The sequence below is a fragment of the Buceros rhinoceros genome, unplaced genomic scaffold (genome assembly GCF_000710305.1).
Source record: "Buceros rhinoceros silvestris isolate BGI_N320 unplaced genomic scaffold, ASM71030v1 scaffold10930, whole genome shotgun sequence".
Lineage (NCBI taxonomy): Eukaryota > Metazoa > Chordata > Aves > Bucerotiformes > Bucerotidae > Buceros > Buceros rhinoceros.
In genome coordinates, this window is record NW_010389055.1 from 45615 (window position 1) to 67554 (window position 21940).

Here is a 21940-nt window from a genome sequence, read left to right on the forward strand (position 1 = left end):
TGCAGTGAATCTTCAGCTTTTTCAGCTCAAGAGAAAATGGCTTCCCTTCCTCTTGTTTTTACAGAACCCTGATGTAATTCAAAAGTAGGCTAGAGGATTCTGTCTCCTTTTATTCTTCATCCTTCCAGTCATCATTGGCACTAGCTGATGTAAAATAATGCCCTTAAATTAACCTTCTCCAAATGAAGTTTTGTGAGAAAGCGTGTCACTTGGGCATACTGAAACCTCTGCTTGAATAGTCAGCCTCCTCTAAGACTTGCTTTTCAGTGTATTAAGTGACAAATGCTAGCAGGATCTGCAGTCATTTGTATTACTTGCACCTGACAGCACAGAGGTCCCTGGTGTTCCTCAAGTCTGGATTTTGAATTTTTTTTTTGTCTTTAATGTATAATGACTAGATTTGTGTCATTCCTTCATTCAAAAATCAATTAGAATAAATCTGCCCCTCTTCTCAAGAGTGTTATGTCCCATCGGCGTGTCTTATATCCTCTGGTGTGGCATATAGGAACCACACTAACATGCTGTGGAGCCCCCAGCACAGATTCATGGATTCATTCCAATTTGCTGGAGCTGGTCGCACTTTTCAGCTGACAACACTGTAGCAATCTCCATGGAAATATAACAGAAAGTGTATTAGTATTTGAATAAAATCCATCACAGTTATGAGTTGGTCTTGGGTTGTTGTATTATCCCCTTTAGTGTCTTACTCCCATTTCTGCTGTAAGGGAGTAGCAGAACACATGGTACTCATTAGTAGCATGGATGATATGGGAAACAAGAATGTTGGAATCGTATTGAATATGTTCCAGATGTTAGTATCAAGCAAGGTTGGGTCTGCATTAAGGCTTCCTTTAAAATATTCTTATTAATTGATAGTGGAAAATAATTAAATGCTAAGTAATTCTATACAATTCTAAACGCACTAATCATTTGTCATTGTAAAACACATACGTTATCTGCGATTTTTATAAAACTGCTTTCCATTTTCAAAATGCTTTGTGGACATTAAGCAACTAAAATTTAATGTGGTAAGAGGCTAGATTCGCTAACGAGGTTAAAAGGATGCGTGCTCCAAAGTTAAACAAGAGCCCAGTGATGGCTGTGTGCACGCTCACATTCTCAGCAACGAAGGGACTACAGGCTTGTAGCGGCACCGAGATGTGTAAACTGGAAGATAGTTTTGACTCTTTAAATGCCACTTTGATGGGGGTGAAACGCAAGAGGCTATCAGTACGTGTTTGGAGCTGATAATGCGATCTTGATGTGTTAATTGATGACCTAGCCCTTAAACAGCGATGACAGTGAATTTTGGCAGGATGCGGGTGTCGCCGATGCAGGTGAGGTTGGCAGGAATGGGATGTGGGGCTGGAGTGGGAAGCTGCAGAGCCCGCTGCTGGTGTTTGTCCAGGGCAGAGCAGGAGAATAGAAAAGCCCAGGCAGGATGAGGCAGCATTTTCGTGTTGGTTTTCAAACAGACGAGGTGATGTGGAGATAATAAACAATCAGATTAGTAGTGCCATAGAAAGGCCTTTTTATTTGTTTTTTCAGACTGGTAAGTAGGCATTTTGAGAGATTTAAATCTCCTAGGGGAAGTAACTAGCTTTCCAGTCAGAGGAGGGTGGCCGGAAGGAAGGAAGATAAGCAGGAGGGGTCTGTAAGGGAGCCAAAGAAGAGCAGAGAGAAGCTAATTTCAAAAGAGAGCTCTTCCCACTGTAGTGACAGTTCCTCCGAGTGGCACCTACCTGTCTGCAATAGGGCCAGATCTGTGGGTAGAGTAGGAAGTGCTGGAAAGAAATGTTATTAATGAATATTTAGCAAATAGCTCAGACAGCACTGGGGTGCGTGCTGAGTAAGAATAGACTAAAATATAGCATAAACAGAGAGAAGGTGGTGGAAGAAAGAACTGTCTCGTGCCATGTACAGGTTGAGCGTCAGTGAACTTTGATCTAGAAATGTTTCCTTTTGCTTGACGCTACCTCCAGGCATACAAGCATATGCTGGGCATGGCACCACACTCAGTGTAGTGGTTGGGCAAATACGCAAATTCCTGTGCATGAAGATTGTTGTTTAGTACTGACAGCACATTTTAGAGAAATGTTCACGAGCGTCTTGAGTTGCTGGGAAAGGGTAGCATGGCCTGAGAGGTAGCTACATGGGCACCTATGTGAAACTGCAAAAATGCAACATAAACCCTGTGTTATTTACTCCATTGTCATTCCTTGCATGTGGGCAGTCTTGCAGCATGCGTGGTCTGAATGCAGTGGAGCCAGCTGGCAGCAGGTACTCTGATCTTCAGTTCAGATTTCTAGGGCTGCCTCTCAGACCCTCAAGAGGCTGGTCTGAAAGCAACTCTACCAAATGCAATAACTGCCCAAAACATTGGTTTCTTCTACTGAGCAGCTTTCAGCAACTCTGTGCACCTCTTCCATCAAAACAGAGCTGACAGAAGTGATGTGCCCCAGACTAGCAGGGCACGAGCCAGCACGTGTCCAGACGGCACGCAGCTATGCTGGTGTGAGAATGGGCCTATGCCAGTAAGCCCTGCTTGACAAGCCCTGCTTAGGACTGGTACAGCCGTGTGGGCTTGCTGCCAGCAGAGCGATGGAGTTTCTGCAGAAGATCTGGTCTGCATCCAGCTGGGACTGAGCGTGGACAGAGTGGGCATGCCTGAGTCTGCCCTTTGCTGTGCAGATAACCATGCGTGGCTGAGCTTATCCAGGAGGTGAACTTCTGCTTCCTCCAGGAGTATTTCAGTCTGGCACACCCAGCTGAAGAGGGGGCCTTGGAAGAAGGGCTTTCTTTAATGTGCACTTGAGGTCCTGGCAAGAGAGGCAGTTACAGACAGCCTGAACGTACTGTTCACTATCTTCTTCGTGTGCATGAGTCCTTGTAGGAAGTGAGGGAAAAATCCAGATGTCTTCTCCTCTGTTGTGGCAAATTTGTACAGAATAAAGATCAGGTGAAGGCTGGAGGGGATGGTTCATAGATGTACTGCTGGGAAATAGGTGTTCATGAGGTAATCTATCTGCCGAGAGGGGTATTAGCTCTTTCTCCCAAACCTTTGCTAAGGAAAGCACATGTTTTCATCAGCAGTTCTGTTTCTGCCTTGTTGTGAGTCTTAGACCTTTTTCTTCTCATAATGTGTTTATGACAGAAGCATCTTAAATGTCAGTTTCATTCTGGTCTGCAAGAAACAATTTAATGAACCATCCCTCCCCGGCTCTCTGTTTTCACCTCAGCCCCAGAAATGCCTGTGGAGTTTAGAAATGCCTTTTGTGCAGGTTGTAGGACCTGGCGTGCTGCAGGACTTACACCTCAGCGGCTGGGCTAATTGATTAGTACTGATCTGCACTTGTAAATCAGGAAAAATTGTTACAAATGATAAATACGTCTTCAACTGTTAAAAGGGCCACTTTTTCGTAATTTTTTTTTTTTAACTGTGTATCATTGCTTGGACTGGTTTCATTTTGCCTGTGTATTTGTAACCCTAACTAAACCTCAAATCCTCCAAGCTGGTGGTCAGTGCTACTACCAAGCTCGTCACAGAGAGAGCAGAAAGTTTGTTTATCCTCCGTACCCCATGTGTGATTTACACCTTGAGCATTGCCTTCGACAAATATTGCTGTTCTGCGGGAGCTGGTAGGATATGTACAATGTACTGGAGGGTTTCGGGTGGCCCCTTTGGCAGGGCAAGGCACTGCGGAAATCTCCCTATGCTTAGGGGCTTTGCTTTTTCCAGATGAAGTCTGTTTTAAGATGGACTCTGACTTCTAGCTGTAACTGCTAACTGTGTCGAGTGAACTGTTTTTAACCAGCAAAGTGTAGGTCAGTGCTAGTATAATAAATCACATGTGTGTACACCGAAGTCAAATGGTCTCTAGTGCTACAATAGCTGGATGTAGAGGTCACAAAACCAGACAAAGCTCTGCCGTTTGATCAGTTGAGGTTTTGTCATTTTGAACTTTTTTTGAAAGAAGCATTTTAATTTAATTGCAGATGTGCACTATCTGGGAAAAAAACATGAATCGTGCTTCTAGCTTATATTTCTTTTATGCCTTGCAGCCTCTGAACTGACAGGTTCACGTGAGTCTAATTGTTGCCTGGGTGACTTTGGTGCAAATTAGGGGTTAAGTCAATTACGTTCTCCTGCGACCTTCTGAATCAAAAACATACTGTATCTGTTACTGTCAGGGGTGAGTTTGAGTAGTTTTGGAAAAGCAGGGTTGCTTTTCATAAATATTTGTCTTGCTTTAGTTTCCTGAGATACAGTTTAAATGTAAACTGCTCCATATGTTCCAGCTATCTTGCTATATCACATCTTGCTGTCTCATGTAGTATACGAGAGGAAGGCACTACATCATGCTGTGGTGATTACTTGAAAGGGCGTACACTCTGTTTTGGACTGGATATCTGTTATCAGTGCAGATAATTGCTGTCAGACGCAGAATAGACTCAAGTAAACAAACATTTCGTTTTATCATGTGACAGATGCCTGCTGTTTTGTACAATGTATTTGAACAACATTCGCTATAAATCAGTACTGCTTCAAAAGTAAAAAATCCAACTCGCCCAAATCCTTCCTGATGTAATTAACTTTATGCTAGAGATTAACTTTTCATTGTTACATATACACGATTGCATTTTTCAGTGTTTGGAGACAACAATGTCTGACATAAACAATTCATATCTCAGATGAACCAGTTCCTCCTACCACTGTCACTGGGATTTTTTTGGCTTTTTTTATCTTTGGTTTCCTCCTTGGTAAAGACAAGACTACCTTCAATTTTTGATTTCATACTTCAAATTTAGACTTTCAGCAAGAAATTTAGACTTTCAGCAAGAAATGGAACTTTCAGAAAGGAGTTAGCATATTCAGAACTTAATATGGCAATGGAAATCATGGAATTGTTTTGGTTGGAAGAGACATTTAAGGTCATTGAGTCAAAATAAATGTCTTCTTTGTGTAGATAATGAATGTGAAGCCTCTACTTGTGTTGCTCTAGGTCATGTGACAAAAAGAATGATCATTATTTGACAGTTGTGTGTTGCTCTTTTCTCCAAATGATGCACATCTGTGTCTTCCTCTGCAGGTCCTGTGCCTAGGAGTGAATGTGTCTTATCGCCTGTTAACAATTCACACCCAGTCCATGCCTTACTGGAGAGTTTTACAGTCTTATCTGGCTGTGCAAGCCGAGGCACCACAGGCCTGCCGCAAGAGGTGCACATCCTCAATCTCAGAAATCCCGACGAGGGTCTTGGCCATCATGAAAGAGAGGTAAAGGGGAAATTACTTTTCATCCAGATCCCTGGCTACAAGTGTGACTGCAAATGGGATTAGTTCTACATTAATTTGCTAAATAACGTTTTTTCTGAATTGGGACCAGAAAGACTACAAAGAAGCATGTGCAATTTGTGTGGATAATGTCCATCTGTGCTTTGTGTGTCATATGAGTAAACTGCTTCCATACCCAGCCACTTTCTCCATCACCTTTCATAACCATGAAGGATACTTAAAAGAGGTGGTAGGTTGGCCAAGGGAAATAAGAAACAGATTTAAATCTACAAGAGGCTTTTACAGAATTGCCTGTCTTCAAAAGCAGATCGTTTACCTAAATGTGTTGTAAATTAGCATGAATCCCTTTGGATCCCTGCCAAGACCGCAATAAACAAACATTTAAGTTCAGATTCTTTCATCCCTGTAATACATCCTTAGTGCTTCACTGAGGGGGGATGGCTGTACCGAAAGCAAGTGTTGCTAACTGTGGTAGTGCTTAAGTACAGTCCAATGACTTATTTATGTACGTTGCACTTGGAGTGACTGGCAAGAACTTTAGCTGCTCTGAAAGCAACAGCACAGGAAGAACATTTTTGATATTAAGTTGTGCAGTACTGTTTACTCTCAAAACACCTCAAAACAGTGCCAAAGTGGAAAGAAAACATTGCATGCCATGACAGCTGAGATTCTTAGTTAATGTTCTTACGGTGTTATATACACAGATCCTTAGTACTGTGTCTGGTGAGAGCAACATGTGTGCACACAATTAGCAGAATTTGTAATGAGACAACAAAGATGACGATCTAGCAGGTGGAAGCTTGGTAAAAGAGAAGCTAAATCTGTGCTGAAAACTTTTAAGTGGTGTCTTTTAGAGTGATTTAAATAAAGGCAGACACTCTTGTCCAGAGTCAGTCTTTCCACTGACTTCAGTAGCAGCCTTGTTTGGGATTACGAGGTGTTCAGCTCAATGTGTATCGTATGCATCCATGAAACTTCGGCTGTTGTTTTCATTTGCAGTATATACACTGTCTGAAATGTCTAGTGAATAGTGAAGTTATTTACTATTTTTTCAGTACGCATCTCATTGGCTGCCCTTTATCAAAAATGTCAGGTCTTTGTATGAATAGGAAAAACGACACTCTTTTTTGTGGGGCTGAGAAAGAGGAAATGAGGAGATTTTTATATTTGTTTTGGTTTGGGTTTTGGTTTTTTAAAACCTTTCTTAGTTTGCCAGGCACTGGGTTATCAGCCTGATGAGTGCACTGTGAGTGCCTGCAAAAAGTGTGGGTATGATCTGTTCTCTGGGCAGGAAAACCAAATTGTAATTGAAATCTATGGTCTTTTTTTTTTTTTCTTATAACATAGTTTTTTATGAAAACTCAACAGCCTTATAGAATTCTGCCATGTGTTTGTCAGTGCCTCTCTCAGTACCATTTAGATCCATTGACAAGTCATAGACAAATTTAGTATGAGGGGTAAATCTCACTGGGTAATCACAGATTTTATTAAAAATGGGCAGAACAGTGCTCTCAGTGTGGGGACGTGGTATGGCGGGATCTTGTAACTCCTTTGTTACGAAAGGATGCCCGGGGAATTGGATGAAGCAGGCTGCAGTTGGAACTTGTACCTCCCCAGAGAGCAGAACGAGGCGTGCATTTGCATAAGCCGTGTTTTTCCTCCGGTATGGTGCTCCAGCACTGCTTGCATAATAATGCAGTTTCTGCAGTTATGCACACATGACGTGAGCTAGAGTCACTCCTGCACGAGGTTGCAGGCTGTGCCACTACTGTCTAATTGTTCTTGACAGAAAGATAGAAGATTTAAGTATTTGGCTTTGAATAAAAGTCGTTGCTGTCTAGCAGAAAGAGGCTGCTTGTTCCTCCCCTAACATGCTTACAGTAAGAAAGCGGTTTGCCCCAAGCTGTCTCTCCTTTGTCATTCTGCCGTATACCAAAGCGTAGGGCACAGGATATATTTCACGATTTGTAGCCCTTAGCCTCCATCTTCCAGCTAGTTTCCAGTCACAGCCCTTGGAGGTGGCTGCTCTAAAAATGTACAGGAAGCTGGAGCAAGGCTTGCTGGCGACAGTGTTGAGCAGAAGAGTGTAAACAACTTGGAAGGATCGTATTTTACTTATAGGATCAGACTTGGAAAACAAAGCAGAGCAAATGTTATCTTTTCCATTATTGTAAAAACCAACTCCAAGTGGCCTTTTGTCTTAAAGTAGAATGTACCCATCACCTCAAGTTATATTAGTCTGATTTACCAGCTGAGGTATTTCCTGTTGCCTGCGAGTGCTGATAGCAATGGTAGAGATTTGTTTATCATAAAGTTTTTCCAGTACACTCCAGAATAAAAACAATATTTTTGTTTGACAGTACATCAGTTAGATTCAGCAGCATCAAAAGCATGTTTAAATCGCTCAGAGGTTTGTTCAGAGGTTGACCGAAGTTCTGGTAATGTGGAATGCAAGATGTGAAAAGCTTTAAGTGAAGGCATGCTTTGGGAGGAGGTTGGGTTTTGTTTTGGTTTTAACCTGCCCTGTGCTAGGTGATGCTGAATTACACATTCCTTACTTGCTAAGAGGAGTATAAACTTCCCCTAGCAAATTCTTTGGTGGGCTCATGCATTAAACATACTTGCGCAGTTACCCTGGTTCTCATAAATACGTAACACACAAGTGTGCATTAATTTCACACATGTAATTATACAGACAACAAGCATTGGCTGTGGGGGGAGGGTGTGACAGGGGCGAGTGTTCCTCCTGTAACACGTGCAAGCTTTTCTGTAAAGATGAGTAAGGTTTGAGGGCTTTTTCTTCCCTGTAGACTGGAAACAAAAATTAATGGACTGGAAATGTATGGGATTATGTATTCTGAACAAACTTTGCAAAACTAAATCAGTGCTTTAGCACTTTCATGTTGAAAGACTGCAATCTAGTAAATATAAGATCATCTTGTGAAATGCTGTAATCATATCTGTGATCTTCAAGGCATTTGTATTTTACTGTTGTGGTGACATCTTGTTTGTTGATACTGTGAAGACACTTTCTTCAAGTAAGAACCCCAAAAGTTCCAATCTTTTTCAAGTATTTTTTAGAAGTGTCTTTTATCACAATTCATATTGGCCGTGCTTTATCATAGGAAATAGAATACGGGTGCATGTAATAGTCACAAGTGTTTATATTGAACTTGGCATGAAAAATGCAAGCCTTTTTTGTTTGTTTTATTTGATCAAGTATTCCTGGGGAATTGAGTGCATGTGTGCGTTTCTGTACTGACCTGGGTCTCAGCTGAAAGCCAGGAACTACTGAGCTCTTACCCAAAGCCAGAGAAAGTTATTGTATCTTCACTGCTTCAGTTTCCTAGGTTTTAGAAAAGAGAGAGTTGCTTTCTCATGGACGTCCTTGTTCAGTTATGAGAAAGAATTGTTGTTTGCAGAGGCACTTGGAAACTCGAGACTTGCACCAGGAAAATGTGTATAGAAAAACATAAAAATTATTTTAAGATGAAAGTCACTCCTTAGATACATTATCAAGTCCTAAATTAGTAGAGGATTCTCTTATTTAACCTGTCAGTTGAATTTCCCTGAGCTGCTTCAGGTACACACCCACAATTGAAATAGCTTAAGGAGGAGCATATAAAATTAATCTCATGTGAATACTCAGGACTGAATACATATGAATACATGTAATCAGAGTTCCTGGCAATTGATTCACTATTGTTTTCATTGACATCCTCATCCTCAATAGCTTTAAGATGTTATGCTGGATACAGATGTCTAACATGTGTTATGTGAAATGAAGGCAGGAAAATCAAGGGCTCTTTTATTTTAATAATTTTGTAATAAAAAAATATTTTCCTTTGAGAGCAAACCTGATATTGAAACACCCGTTAGTTCTTGTGGACCTGGCTGATTATAATACTCCTTATAGTGACGTGTCTCAGGTTCCTGACCTGGCCTCTTTAAAAGTCATGAAATGATGGGCAAAATTATTTAAGTGCTTTCTGAAGAGATCCTCTAAGTTGTAAAAATGGGGCAGAAAAAACCCAGTCTGAAACAGTCACCTGATAATGTAATTCCACATCCCGACTTTTGCAGTGCATCCTGAATTCAGAATAATTCTTCTGTGTCATGATGATTTTGTGGTTTAGGACTATGACGATCTGGACAATGAGGGGGGTGAAAACCTGTTTCATTTTGCCCATTTTTCCACGTATTTAATGTATTTCCCAGTGTGTTCATTTCAACTATTTTCAGCCTTACCCAAGACTATCTCAGAGAAAAATGTTTTGTTTCATGTTCAGGTATCCAGAGATCTGGGGACAGCCTTGACATTCAGCGATGACAAAGGGTCCATTTTCTAGGCGTGGTGTAAACGCGCTGACCTGCTGCACCAGAGCCACGATCAGAGGGGCCTGGAGGTCTTGTCCTGACGGCAGGCAGGAAGGGAATTCAAGGTTTATTATTTGACATCTGGAGTTAGTGAGGTTTTTGTTCCTAGTTATTTGTTGATTTAATTTTGTTTATTTCTTTCTCTAAAAGCACATTTGTTAAAACAAGTTTCTATTTAATACCAATCAAATGTCCACTTAGGCTGTTCTCTGAGGCGTCAGGATCAGGAAAAATAAGGTCAGCTTCTTTTTCTACTCTGGCTTTTTAGTGCTGAGCTCTTGGTATCAGCTTGACCAACTGCTCCAAAACTGACAAGATGGGCTAGTTTTGAATTTTTGAAGCACTCTGCAGCTTGGGTTTAATAGTCCATATTAAAATACTTGAATAATTAACTTGTGCAGTCCTAAACTCATACTAAAATAAAAGGCTCAAGAATAAAGAGTTTCTTACTTCTGTGAGATTAAACTTTTGAGTAAGACCACAGACTTCACTAACATTAGTACTGGATCTGTGCATTGCCAGATCACTTAGCTGTACAAATTTGATGTTTCTGGTGAGCTGACCAGGGTATGTGGTGCAGAATTAGTCTGGGAAATGAAGGGCATGTTGCTGGGTTTGCCAGACTGCGCTGCCTCTGCCCTCTGCTCTTTTACTGCGGTACAGTGGGAGGCTTGTGCTGCTGCACGTGGGTGTGTTTGGTCCTTCTGGTAGGCGAAAGGCCTTTGTTTTGAAGAAAAATAGTTACTGCTTTAGAAGAAGCTTTCAAAGATAAAGCACCATGCCTGTGCTTCTGCTAAGAGAACATTGTAAGGGTATTTTGCTGTTCTTGCCTCTCCACTTTCTGACCACCTTTGTTTGGCAGCAGTAATAGATACCGAACTAGGGCAACAGACTTACAAGTGGCCGTGCACGTGTATGCAGGGTTTTTGATCCAGGAGTGGCAAGAACCAAGAGATGGCTTGAGAGAAGAGTGGTGTAGGTGACTATGTTGCTGCCCAGTCTTTCTGGGGACGAAGGAGAGGAGATGGTAAAGACGCTTAGTCTTTCTGGAGTTGGAGAAGTCTGAGGTGAGACTTCAGATGAGAAAGGACTGGTAACCTGGTGGCAAAGGATCTTCTTCCATGTGTAGGAAGGTAAAATCTAAAAAGATGACTGCAATGTGGGAGAGGTTTGGTGAAAGTCTGGGCTGACCTCATCCAGCTTCACGAGTCAGCCAACAACAGAGTGTCTTTCAGGAAAGACTGTCTTTGTCACTTGCTCTGACACCCTAAGTGGTGTGGCCAGCCAAGTCAGTATTGCATGTGGACAGACTCCAGAGCAGTGTGTGAAGTGAAATGTTCTTGCTCTGTGCTTCCTGTGTTTGACTTTGTAGTTTTGCTGTGGCACATATGCTATGCTTTGCTCGTACTGGCTGCAGCATCTTTCAGGGATTCAGTGGGGCTGTAGCTCTTTCCTGGTCCTACATAACTAAGAAGTGGTATTTACTTTTGTACTGCAGTTTTCTGTGGGACGTTTTAAGATACCGTCTCTGCTTCTGGGTGGGTGTCTAATATTAACGTTTTCCATAACGCTCGGCTACCTTCAACCTCATATATGCAGGCCAGCTCTCCTGTTGTGCTGAGCCCATCAAGATCAACAGAATCACTTTCACCCTGTTACTGCTTGCTCCTTAATGATCTGTGGCTCACAGTCATGCAGAGGCAATAGTATCAGTCCAGTCAGAACCTGCACAGTGGCAGTGAAAAATGAGTTTGGCCACCTGCAAACCCCTCTGTCAAGCCTGAGGTTGACCGCTGCGGTTTATCACATTTGTTCTTTCACAGTGCTTTGCATACCACTTGTAAGAGCGAGGGAAGGGGTCTACATCAGAAGATCAAGAATGGGAAGCCCAGTGTTTCCACCAGTTCTCGGTGCCAGTGAGGTCTCAGAGCTGTGAGAGGCGCTGTAGGAGATGTACTCTAGGAACATGCTGTATTTGTTGCTTGGAAAGCAGTAGTCCCTCATCACATGCACTTCTTGATCCTGGATAGTTTCCAAAGCCTGCACACAGCCTGTGGTGGTTCTACTGCCTGACCAGGGTGGTTTCACAAGCTGCTGTTACTCCCTTTCCCAACAGCCTTGCCCAGGAGCCCTTTCTGGGCTGCCAGAGTACTGGGCTGAGTCAAAAGTGAAGCACATGATAGACAGTTATAAGATTTATAATAATTATAAGATTTATAATGTGATTTTATCACATTATAAGATATTGGCAGTGTACTTCACAGAAATTGTAATTGTTCAGTGTCTTTCTGAGATGATGCTGTGTCTAATGCAAGCTGCAACTCTCATGTAAGCTAATATGCTGAAGTGACACTGATGTCTTAATTTCCTCAGTTGATGGACACTACATTACCACGTCTTTAAAAAACACGCTAACAGCCACCTTAGTTCCTTAAAGAGCCTTCACAACCTTCTTCCCCCTCTTCATTAGCTCTTTGAAGCATCTATGCTTGTATAAAATCCAGCCTTTTAAAATATGGCTTTCTCATCTTGTTTGCTCTGGACTGTGGTCTTTGTGGGTTGCTTTTAGCCATCTCAGGATTGGATTAAGCCATCTCTGGTCATTGGATTTCACAATCGTTTCAAGTTCTGCCCATCACAATTGCCAGAGGAAGTCGTGTGTCGGACGGAGGAGCCTCTCTGTGCAGAGCCCGCTCTCCTGCAGCGTGGCTTGATGTGTGTCTACTGTTAAAGAGGCAGCAGTGACTTCTCATGACTTGGAAAGTGCTGTGCGAACCCTCAGTATTTCCCATTTTTAGAAATGGGTCTATTTGCTGTACGCAGAAACTGAGATCTGCTGTCAGTTTGAGAGCTGCGCGGGATGGTGAGTGAAGCCATGCCAAGGCCCACCGCTGAAGGCCGGAGGGTGCAAAAGGAAAAATGTCAGAATGACTCTTCTGATCACCCACATTTTCCAGTTTTGCTGACTGCTATTTAAAAGTAATGGTTAGAAACCGAAAATTGGATTCTCTTGTTTTCCTCTGCTGCGAGTGCTTGCAGGTACTGATGTGTGTTGAAGAGAGAAACGGGGCTGTGCAGCTTTTAGTAGACAGACTCTTCTTCCCCCTCTGCTCGTGTGTGTAAGCACGCTGTTTGTGTGCGCTCACACGTTCTTTTAGGTAGGTGCCTGCGTTTTGGATTTGCCCATAAACTGCGATTCACATTCTTGGTCTCCAGTTCCCTCCTGAAAGCTTCCATCTGACGTTCCTTGGATTACTTATAAATTACTGCTTTGTCTGTAGTTACTTACCCAAGAAAAGATAATTAAGGAAGTGATGACATTTCCAGGAGTATGCTTATATCACGGACTCGATGGGCAGGTTCCACTCTTGCTTTGGGCTCGTAATGTGCGTGGGGGGTGTTGGAGCAACACTTGTTATAAGTGGTCATGTTTATGTTGTTCTCTGGAGTGTCTGTTTGAACCAAAAGCTGTAATTAATGTTGTTCTTCTCCAGCCTCCCTGCCTTGGTGAAAATTTCCGACACAAATTGTGTAGAGCTTGCTGTGCCTGACAGCTATGCTCCTGTATCAGATGAAAAATAAAACCTTGTGGTAGCAAGTTATGAGAAGAGTAACAAATGTTTTAATTGTGGGGGTTTTTTATGTAGATCATGCTTTTGATAACACTTATCGTATACTCAAGTTTATGTTTCTCTAAGAGAGTCTCTTATTTTCCCTGTAAAACATAAACAGAGTACTTCTACAGTAATAGAATTTGTTATTTAAAGGAGAACATGCAAAAATTTACCATCATGAGGTAAAAAATATCTGAAACTTAAATTGCTTGAAAAAGTTTGGAGGAATTATAGTCTCTTTAACAATTGCCATGGCAATTTATAATACAAAAATATTCTTATTATGATGGAGCTCATGCTGTATGTGATAAACATGACGGCGGCAGTAGTTAGTGTTTCTAGATGAGAGGTAACATTTGACAATGACCCAAATCTCATCATAGAACCACAGAATGGTTTGGATTAAAACCTGTCACCTTTCCAGAGATGACCAGCATTCTGTAACCCGCAAGACTGGTGGAAGTCTGGCTCACTCACCCAAGGAAGTAAGAGTCTTCATTTCTTCTACACAGACGTGATCTGCTAGTGCATGCAAATATATAAATGAAGTTTTGAAGCCTGTTGGGAAATGTGACCCTGTATGACATCAGTTTTGCAGAGGAGCACAGCGGCACTTGCTTTGAAGGTTCTTTTCAGAATAGACCCTTGGAACGTGCCTTTTTTCCCCACTAATTGAGTTTCAAGACTTACTTGCGATGATGTGAATTGGCCACTGAAAACGCACCTGAAGCCACGTGGAAAAATACTGCACACAAGGAGCAGCAGTCCATTCTTATACCGTTAACTGGAAAGGAACCCAGTATTTTCTTCAGTATCTGTTTCCAAGCAAGAATCAGCAAGACAGTGCAGATAAGTAGGGCATGGAATGGCATCATAGTGCAAGAAAATACTTGCGTGACAGCCTCAGTAATGTCTTCTGAAGATTTTGTCAGTTTTCTTGGCTTTGATTCTGCAAATATATAAAGATGGGAGTAGACTTACTTATATGGATAGGCCTGATTAAATAGAAAATTCAGTTTCTTAGGGGCTTGGTGTTCTTTGCGGTTTTGTTTTTCCTTTTTTCCATGTAGTCAGTAGCATGAATTAATTCTTTGAAATATTCCCGAAATGCTGTTTGGATTGTACAGAAGGTAAAAAAGTCTGATTATTTTTTGAAGTTTGAAAACAGAAAAATAAAGGGGGAAGAGCGAAGACCTGCCCCGGGGGAGTAGAGAGAATGATTTGGTTACAGTTACTTTTAATCTTCTGAAAGCAGTTTCCCTTGTGTTTAATTTCTAATAGCATTTGAGAGTGTATATGTTAGAGACACACACTTGCACCAACTCTTACTCAGGCTGATGGATTACTAACAATAAAGTAAACAAAGCTGTTTCCTAAAGCTGGTGCTGCTGCTGAGGTTTTTAGTTCATGAGTCATGCACACATGCTGTTCTTTACTCTGGCTTGGAAAGCAGGAATTTAGTTTTACATGTCCTATGAAATGTGGACTCCACATTCTACGCTTCCCGATGTGACTGTGCTTCTCTAAAAGACACCTGTGGAATGATGTTTCTTTTTTCCCATCATCTAGATCTATGTGTGGTCTGGCTGCAAAACCTTTGAGGAGCAATTTGGTTTATGTGGAGCGTGATCCTTTGTCCTGCAGTCTTTCCATCATCTATTTCATGTTTGTTTGTAATCTTTTCTTGCTTTGTGAAGCCTCATTGTCTCAGCCTCTTCCCCTTCCCCACCTGCAGCTTTTAAAACAGGGCGTTCATCTGTTTAGGATGGAACAGATGGAAGTTCTGTATTCAGATTCCAGTTTTTCCATGATGTTCTTGTAACATAGCACACGGTATCATATCGGCGTGGTGCTTGGCAGCTGAGAGGAGCAATGAACTTGCTGTGTCTCCTGTCAGAAATGAGGTAGTGCCAATGCTGAACCCACAGGTCGAATCATACTGAGCTGTGTGACTAATGAAATCTGTTGGGACTCAAGCTGTATCAATACGGTAGTGGTTTATTAATGCAGCTACGTACTTTCTGGTTGGGTGGCTAGCACCTATCTAACTTGCTGAAAATACAGGCAACGGAAACTTGTGTTCACCTGGAAAAGCCTGTGTAGATTGTTCAGAATGCCCCAAATGCATTTAAGGAAAATGGTCCTGGCAGAAGTTTGTTACCCATCTTTTATCTGTCGTTTCAAGAAGCGTTTTCTTTGGGACAGGAGATGCTTTTTGGTTGTACTCGTATATCCTCCAACACAGTAGTGATCCCCTGCAGCCCACCTTTGTTTATTCAGAGCATTGGGCACTATGTTACGTGACTATCTGGTAATAGTTTAAGGATGAGAGAAGGGAAGTATAAAATTAAACTTACTTTGCAGCCCAGCTGATTCACCAAAGAGAAACTTAGATCTGCAATGTATGTACACGTAAGGGCAGAATAGAATATTGTCTGGGAAAATATTTCCTTTTCACATGAGTCTTCTACCCTAATTGTTGAAGAAAACTCAGTCGGATGTGTTACCATTTTGTGAATAGGCCATTTAATGACAGTAGGAGAGATGCTGTACTTTGTAGCTTACAGGAATGGGTCCGGTGCCCTTAAACAGATATAAAGCCAACAAGAAATTTTCCCACAAATGTATAAAAGGAGGTCTTTCCCCATAGGATTCATTGTGTGGCATGTGAACAGTATTGACATCTACTGATTTATGCAAAGCTGAGTGAAACATCGGGATTTTTTTGGTCTCAAGTGCCGGGAAGCCTGAATACTTTGTGGAAGGGCAGATGGCACGAATGATTTCGCTTGATCTTTGGGACTCTGAGTGTCTAGTTTGGCTCAGTGCCAGCCTTGCACTGGTGGGCACGGGCTTTCCTTTTAACAAACTGCAGGCTTAGTCACTGTGGGCATCCCTTGCTCTGCAGGTGCCCGAAGTGCGGAGAGCAAGTGAAGGTTAGATTTTGTTGGCAGAGCTCAGCAGAGAGGATTGTGCAGAGACTATCTGCTTGCTTTGCTGCAGTCAGAAGTTTTTGGAATTCTTATTTTTCAGGAGAACTCTGGTTTTTTGAGCTCCATCATGTATGAGATAACACTGAAGACATAAAAACTGGATTGATTTATATATATACAGGGAAAGCTGGTTCTTGTATTATTCAGGTAAACAAAGTTAAAGTGGGCAGCTGACATGTTTGCGTGATCTCTACGTAGAACTTCACAGTAAACGCTTTGGGTTATACTTTGAAGATCATTGTCACAAAGGTACCTCTATCAGTGGATGACTTGTGCTAATACAGTTATTTCCTTTTGTGTTCTGAAACAGCTGTCCTTACAAAGCCTCAAGGTTTTTTCACTTTTATTGTTCTTGCTCTGTGAAAGTAACACCTCTTTCTAATGCAAATACCACTTCAATAACTGTCTTGGCAAATGGACAAGTTATTTATATCAGGAATAGCTAAATTATTATTAATGTTATATTATTATATTAATGTTAATTATATTATTTATATCAGACATAGCTAAAAATAATTTTTTAAATTACCTAGTTATTTGCATAGATGACTAGCATGTAACATAACATGATTGCATTTGGCAGCTCAACTTGAAATAACAACTAGAAATTAACTGACTATGTTTTTGTCTGAAGATAAATTATGTGACAGAGCTGTGGGCAGAAATAGTCCAACATTTTCATGAAGTTAAAAGCACTATTTTGTAATGTCACTTTGTGTCAAAACTTTCTGACACTGTGCAAGCTGTGGTGCTTTCTGAATGGGTACGTGATCACTACATTTCCAGTAAAAACTTATCAGCATCGTTGCCTACTCTTATACTTCCGAGGAGAAAGCATCACTGGTGCTGCCAGGCACTGAGCAGCGTGTTTGGATGCCATACAGCATGCTGCTGTTCTGTACTTTACTGTGCTCATCTTACATGTGATATATGTGATAATGTTATAGTACTAAATTTTACTTGTAATTTGCCTTTTTTAGTGTGTTGTCTGGAGCAGCTGAATTATGAATCTATATGAGGAGATCCAAATGTGCTGTAATTCCGTCTTATTACTCAGATCCTCAGCTTGGTCATTTAATGTTTAGGGATAAAAAGGTACCAGAACTTAAACTAGAGGGAGATCTCCAGATGATATTTGAATATGCTGCAAGTTCTTAGTCTAGTGAACTCTTCATCATACTGTCGTATACAACTACTGTTAGTGTGTGGGCTTTCAAGCTGGTTCTGAGGGTAAACCTTAGACCTTCGTTAAAGACTTTATGTCCATTCGAGTACTTTGCTTTTCTCTGAGTGTAACAGGTGCCAAAAGCAGGGCTGATGCTCCATCCTCACTGAGGGCAAAGTTCTCCCCTGGAATACATATGTTGGGGCTGCCATTTCTCCTCTGAATCGTTACTAGTGCATCTTCATGTTAAAGTGGCTCTCTGGGAACATCATGCATATTTCAGAATAGTTTGTTAGTAGATGTTGGCATGCTCTTGTGGTGCAGGAGTTGAATGTCTTGATTTGTAAGCTCTTTGGGTAGGGAACTGTCTCTGTCTAGCACAGTGCACCCTGACCTATAGCCCCTGTGGCAGGACAAATAGAAAAGAAAAAGGGGATATTTCAACCTCCTTTTGGTCAAAGATTTCTGGCAGTATTCTTAATGAAGAGCATGCAGTGGGCTGTAGATCATAGCTGGGTAGTCCTTATCAGCCTTTCTGTCCTCTTGCCTTCTTTTCAGTGGATGATAAGGGTCAACAGACTGCACAATAGTATTCTTTTTTTTATGAGGTAACATGGGACCACATCAGTCTCTGGGTTAATGGCAGTAGCTTCAGTGCAATTATGCCAGGGTGAATCTTTCCCATGAGTTTCCCTGTTGAGCTGTCACTGCTGATTGTCAGTCTGATTCCTCTGTAAGAGTGAGGGTGAGAAGGTCCAGGCAATGCCAATCATTTGCAACCACGTATTTAGGATAAAACAAGCAAAGGCTTGATTTTAGAATTAGTGTTACCTGAACCTTGGAAATAAACTTCAGTCCTCAACATGCCTGGTGAATGCTACCAGAGACTCAGACCTGTTCCTTAAGAACTGAGTTGCACCTCATCCTGACAGTAACACAAAAAGAAAAGGGCTTTCCCTCCCTATGTGTGTCTCATGCATCGCAGCCCCTCTGCTCTCTCATGAAGGAGCAGATCCTTCGCCAGCAGCATCCTTGGCGCTGGCCTGGCAGAGAGAAGAAAGCGTGGTGCATCTCTGCCAAGGGCTACAAGGATAGCACAGCTTCAAGTTCCGGAGGAGAAAAAGGAACTGTGTGTGGGTATGAGTGCTTGTTTTTAACGGCATTGCAATTTTCCTGGACATATTTATTTCTCTAATGCTGTTCTGAAGATCTTCTTCATTGCTGGGGTGAGTTTTCAAAAAAATAGGTGCTTGCCCTGTACAAACCAAAGTTTGCGCTAGAGAACCTTCCCAGAAGGGAAGCGTTGGGGTCTCGTGCTTATAGGAACTTGCTTATACAATTGTTTGACTTAAGAGTGCAAATACGTAATTCTTTGAGCAAAATTATCTTCAGGCAGTAACTCCATGTGAATGTATTTTGTGTTTCTTGGAAAAATCATCAAACTCTCTTGGAAACTGTTTGCTCCCAAAAGCTGGACTTCGCGATCTACTATAGCTGGCTTGGTATCGCACCTGTAACACAATATTCAGTGAGCGTAGGAAAAATATGAGGGGGGACGGGATTGTTCCATTTTGAATTCACAGTCCTTGCCTGAAGAATAAACACACTTTTTTCTTCATCTTCACCTACGAAAGAAAAGAAATGACCTGGAGATCCTTTCCAAAATGATTGATAAGCACATTTGAAAAGCAGTATGGTACTAGATCCTGCCACTTTAAGTGAATTCATGGATTAATTCTTGACTGAATTATTTTATAGCCAAGGTATTGGCAACAGAAATCCTAAACCTCTTATACCAGACAATATACACTAGTGAACTGTAAAGATAAGTTTCTTCATGTTAGTTTCTCTGTTGCAATACCAGAATAATGTATGTCCTATAAATAAATATATTAATGAAAAGAGTGAAAACACTTACAGAGGGCAGTGATAGGCATAAATTTTCAAATTTCTGTTCTAAATTTTGCCAGCTTTGTCCTAATAATCTTTGCAGCTAAGCCGCGCGTTAAGCTGTCCTGATCCATCTTTAGTGCACCGCTTGTAACGCCGAAGATATGTTATATGGGAGTTAAAATTCGTATTTCTCTTCTCTTTTAGACAACAGCTGTCCTAGCCTGGGCAGTGTAATTCAGTGCAACACAGCATATTTTGTCCTGGTTTATTAGCACAAATTTGTAATGGCTGTTTTGGAAAACGTGCTATGAATTTATCTAAGGGCCTTCACACTGGAATAGTTTATTCAACCTTACAAATCCTTGGCATTTGACTTTCATCTCTTTAGAACAAAACCCGGAGTCTGTGATTTGATGCCTTAAAGTACCATTTTGCTTTGACTTCAACAGCAGTGTTTACTTTGATCAGTTTTCAGCGTTTGTGCCCTTGCTTTTCACATAGTACAAATTGCTTTAGCAGAGTAACAGGGCAGGAGCCCGTAGACTGTTTTTGTGGTTGGTTTCTGTGGTGATACTCAGCCTTCCTGAAACTCTGATCTCTGGGGACAGAGAAGGCTCTGCAGCCGCCTTAACCGTGCTGCTGCTAGAGACCGTGAAGGAACTCTTTGCAGCCTGTAGTGACGAGCATGAATACAGGCAAATGTAGCTGGCTGAGTAATGCTAGTGGAAGTTTGGTAGACATGGCACCTCTGAATGTGGTATTTTTTTAGTCTTTTTTTTTTTTTTGTGGTGGCTTTTAATGTCCTAGTTGCAGCTACGTGCTTTGCTGTTGGTATGCTTTTTAATAGTGAATTTGTAGGTTGTGTTTGTAAGTTTTTTTTTTTTTTTTAAGAATAGCTTTAATCTTTATTTTCATCATTGACCAAGTTGTCGTATTCCTCACAAGTTAGTCACGTATTATTTGGAGCAGTGTGTGCCAAAGGAAGCTGTGAAGAGCAGACCTAAGTCTGGGAGAGAAGCTTTGCTGTGACAAACAGCTGCTGAAGCTGAGCCTTGCTGAGAGGACCAGTGCTGTCACACGTGTGCACACACTGGCCTAACTTGGTTGCACAATGAAAATGCTGGCTGTGCAACAGCTTGGTGATCAGATGAGCCCTTCACTGGGAGCAAAGGGTGCACTGGGCAACACTGGCTTATCTTCTTACACCGTTGTTATGCTGCTGTCCGTTTGATGAATGTCCTGTCAGTACGTTTTAAAAATAACATGGGCACAGCAATAGCAGCTTCACATAAATATTTAATACGGATTTTGCCAGTGAAAATACAAGAAGAAAGGGAAAGTTTCTAGCTAACTCTTCTGCTTTTAATGAGAAACATTTTGTTTGGTGGTTTGAAGTGATGCAGTACCTTTCCAAGTACCTTTCTATTAATTTGCGGAACATTTAGAAGGTGCTGTGAACTATCTACACATTTGAGAAAGGATGTGCCCCGAAGAGCTCACAACTAAGATGGAACAGAAAAGTGGCCGGGGGAATTAGGTACATCACTTAGGATTCAGCCAATATATAGCCACAGTGGGGACACTAGCAGAAATGATGTTATGGTGAGAGTGCGCTGTAGAGAGTAGGGGTGAACATCTGCTGCTGCAGCGCTGTGGATGGAGGCAGCCATGCCAGAAGTTAGCAAAGAGGCAAGAAGGTTGGGAGCATGGATGTGATGGCAGAAAGCTTAACAAGGTAGAGCTAGAGAGAGAGAGAGAGTGTGTGTCACGCTGAAGGTGTCGGTACAGCTGAAGTGTGGAACCTGTGTCAACCTCATAAGCTCGTAACACCTTAGTGCCATTAAGCCTTTCGATCTCTAAAGCAGGAGTGGAAGAGGCATTTCGGTACCCCTGGTGCACAGTCGGAGACCAGGCTCTTACTGGGACTCCACAGTTCAAACTGCTGCCTTCCACACAGAAAGACCGCTTGCCTCTCTGGTGAGCCGTTCTGACTATGCCTTCCTTGCTCGAGCTGAAATTTGTGTGTGATAGCCCACCGACTGCTGTTACATCGGGTAAAAGCCGTATGCTTGGCAGCTAGGTTATTGGCCAAAAACTTTTGAGTGCTAGTTTGCTTTAAAATCTTTCCAAGGACCAGGAAAAAGTCTTTAATAGGTACTACTGCTTGTGTATCATCAAGGGCAGACAGTGATGGGGGCAGTCATAAATATTAGGGGAGGAAATAATTACACCATGAGGAGTCTGTTAATTTTGTACAGCTCCTCAGTGGGAGCGTTCAGGCGAGGCTACCCAGCCGCTCATCAGTGCTAGCTCTGAAGCAAAAACGAATTATGAAAAATACAATGACAAGATGGTCCTGAGCAGTTTTTGAGCAGCTGTGGGGTTTTTTTTTAAACTGGAAAACCAAGTTGGTGCTGAGGACTGTTATGCCAAGAAATATAGTAACAGGGAATATATTTGCCAAGGAATAGAGTGACAGAGGCTGCTGCAGAGGCGTGATCCCATTAACTATATTTTTTTCTCAAGTTTAGGACTAGGAAGATGATTTCCATGTTACGTGTTTTGTTGCCTTCTTACCCATGAGCAAACTAAGGAGTGCAGGAAT

General features: G+C 41.8%; 1 protein-coding gene across 1 annotated transcript in view; it reads left to right on the top strand.

The window, feature by feature from the left end:
- Positions 1-3139: 3139 nt before the first annotated feature.
- TGFBR3 (transforming growth factor, beta receptor III) overlaps positions 3140-21940 on the top strand; it is a 69442-nt gene continuing 50641 nt past the window's right edge. The window contains exons 1-2 of the mRNA XM_010132686.1: positions 3140-3147; positions 5080-5275. Coding sequence (XP_010130988.1) covers positions 3140-3147; positions 5080-5275 — 204 coding nt within the window. The remainder of the gene's footprint in view (positions 3148-5079; positions 5276-21940) is intronic.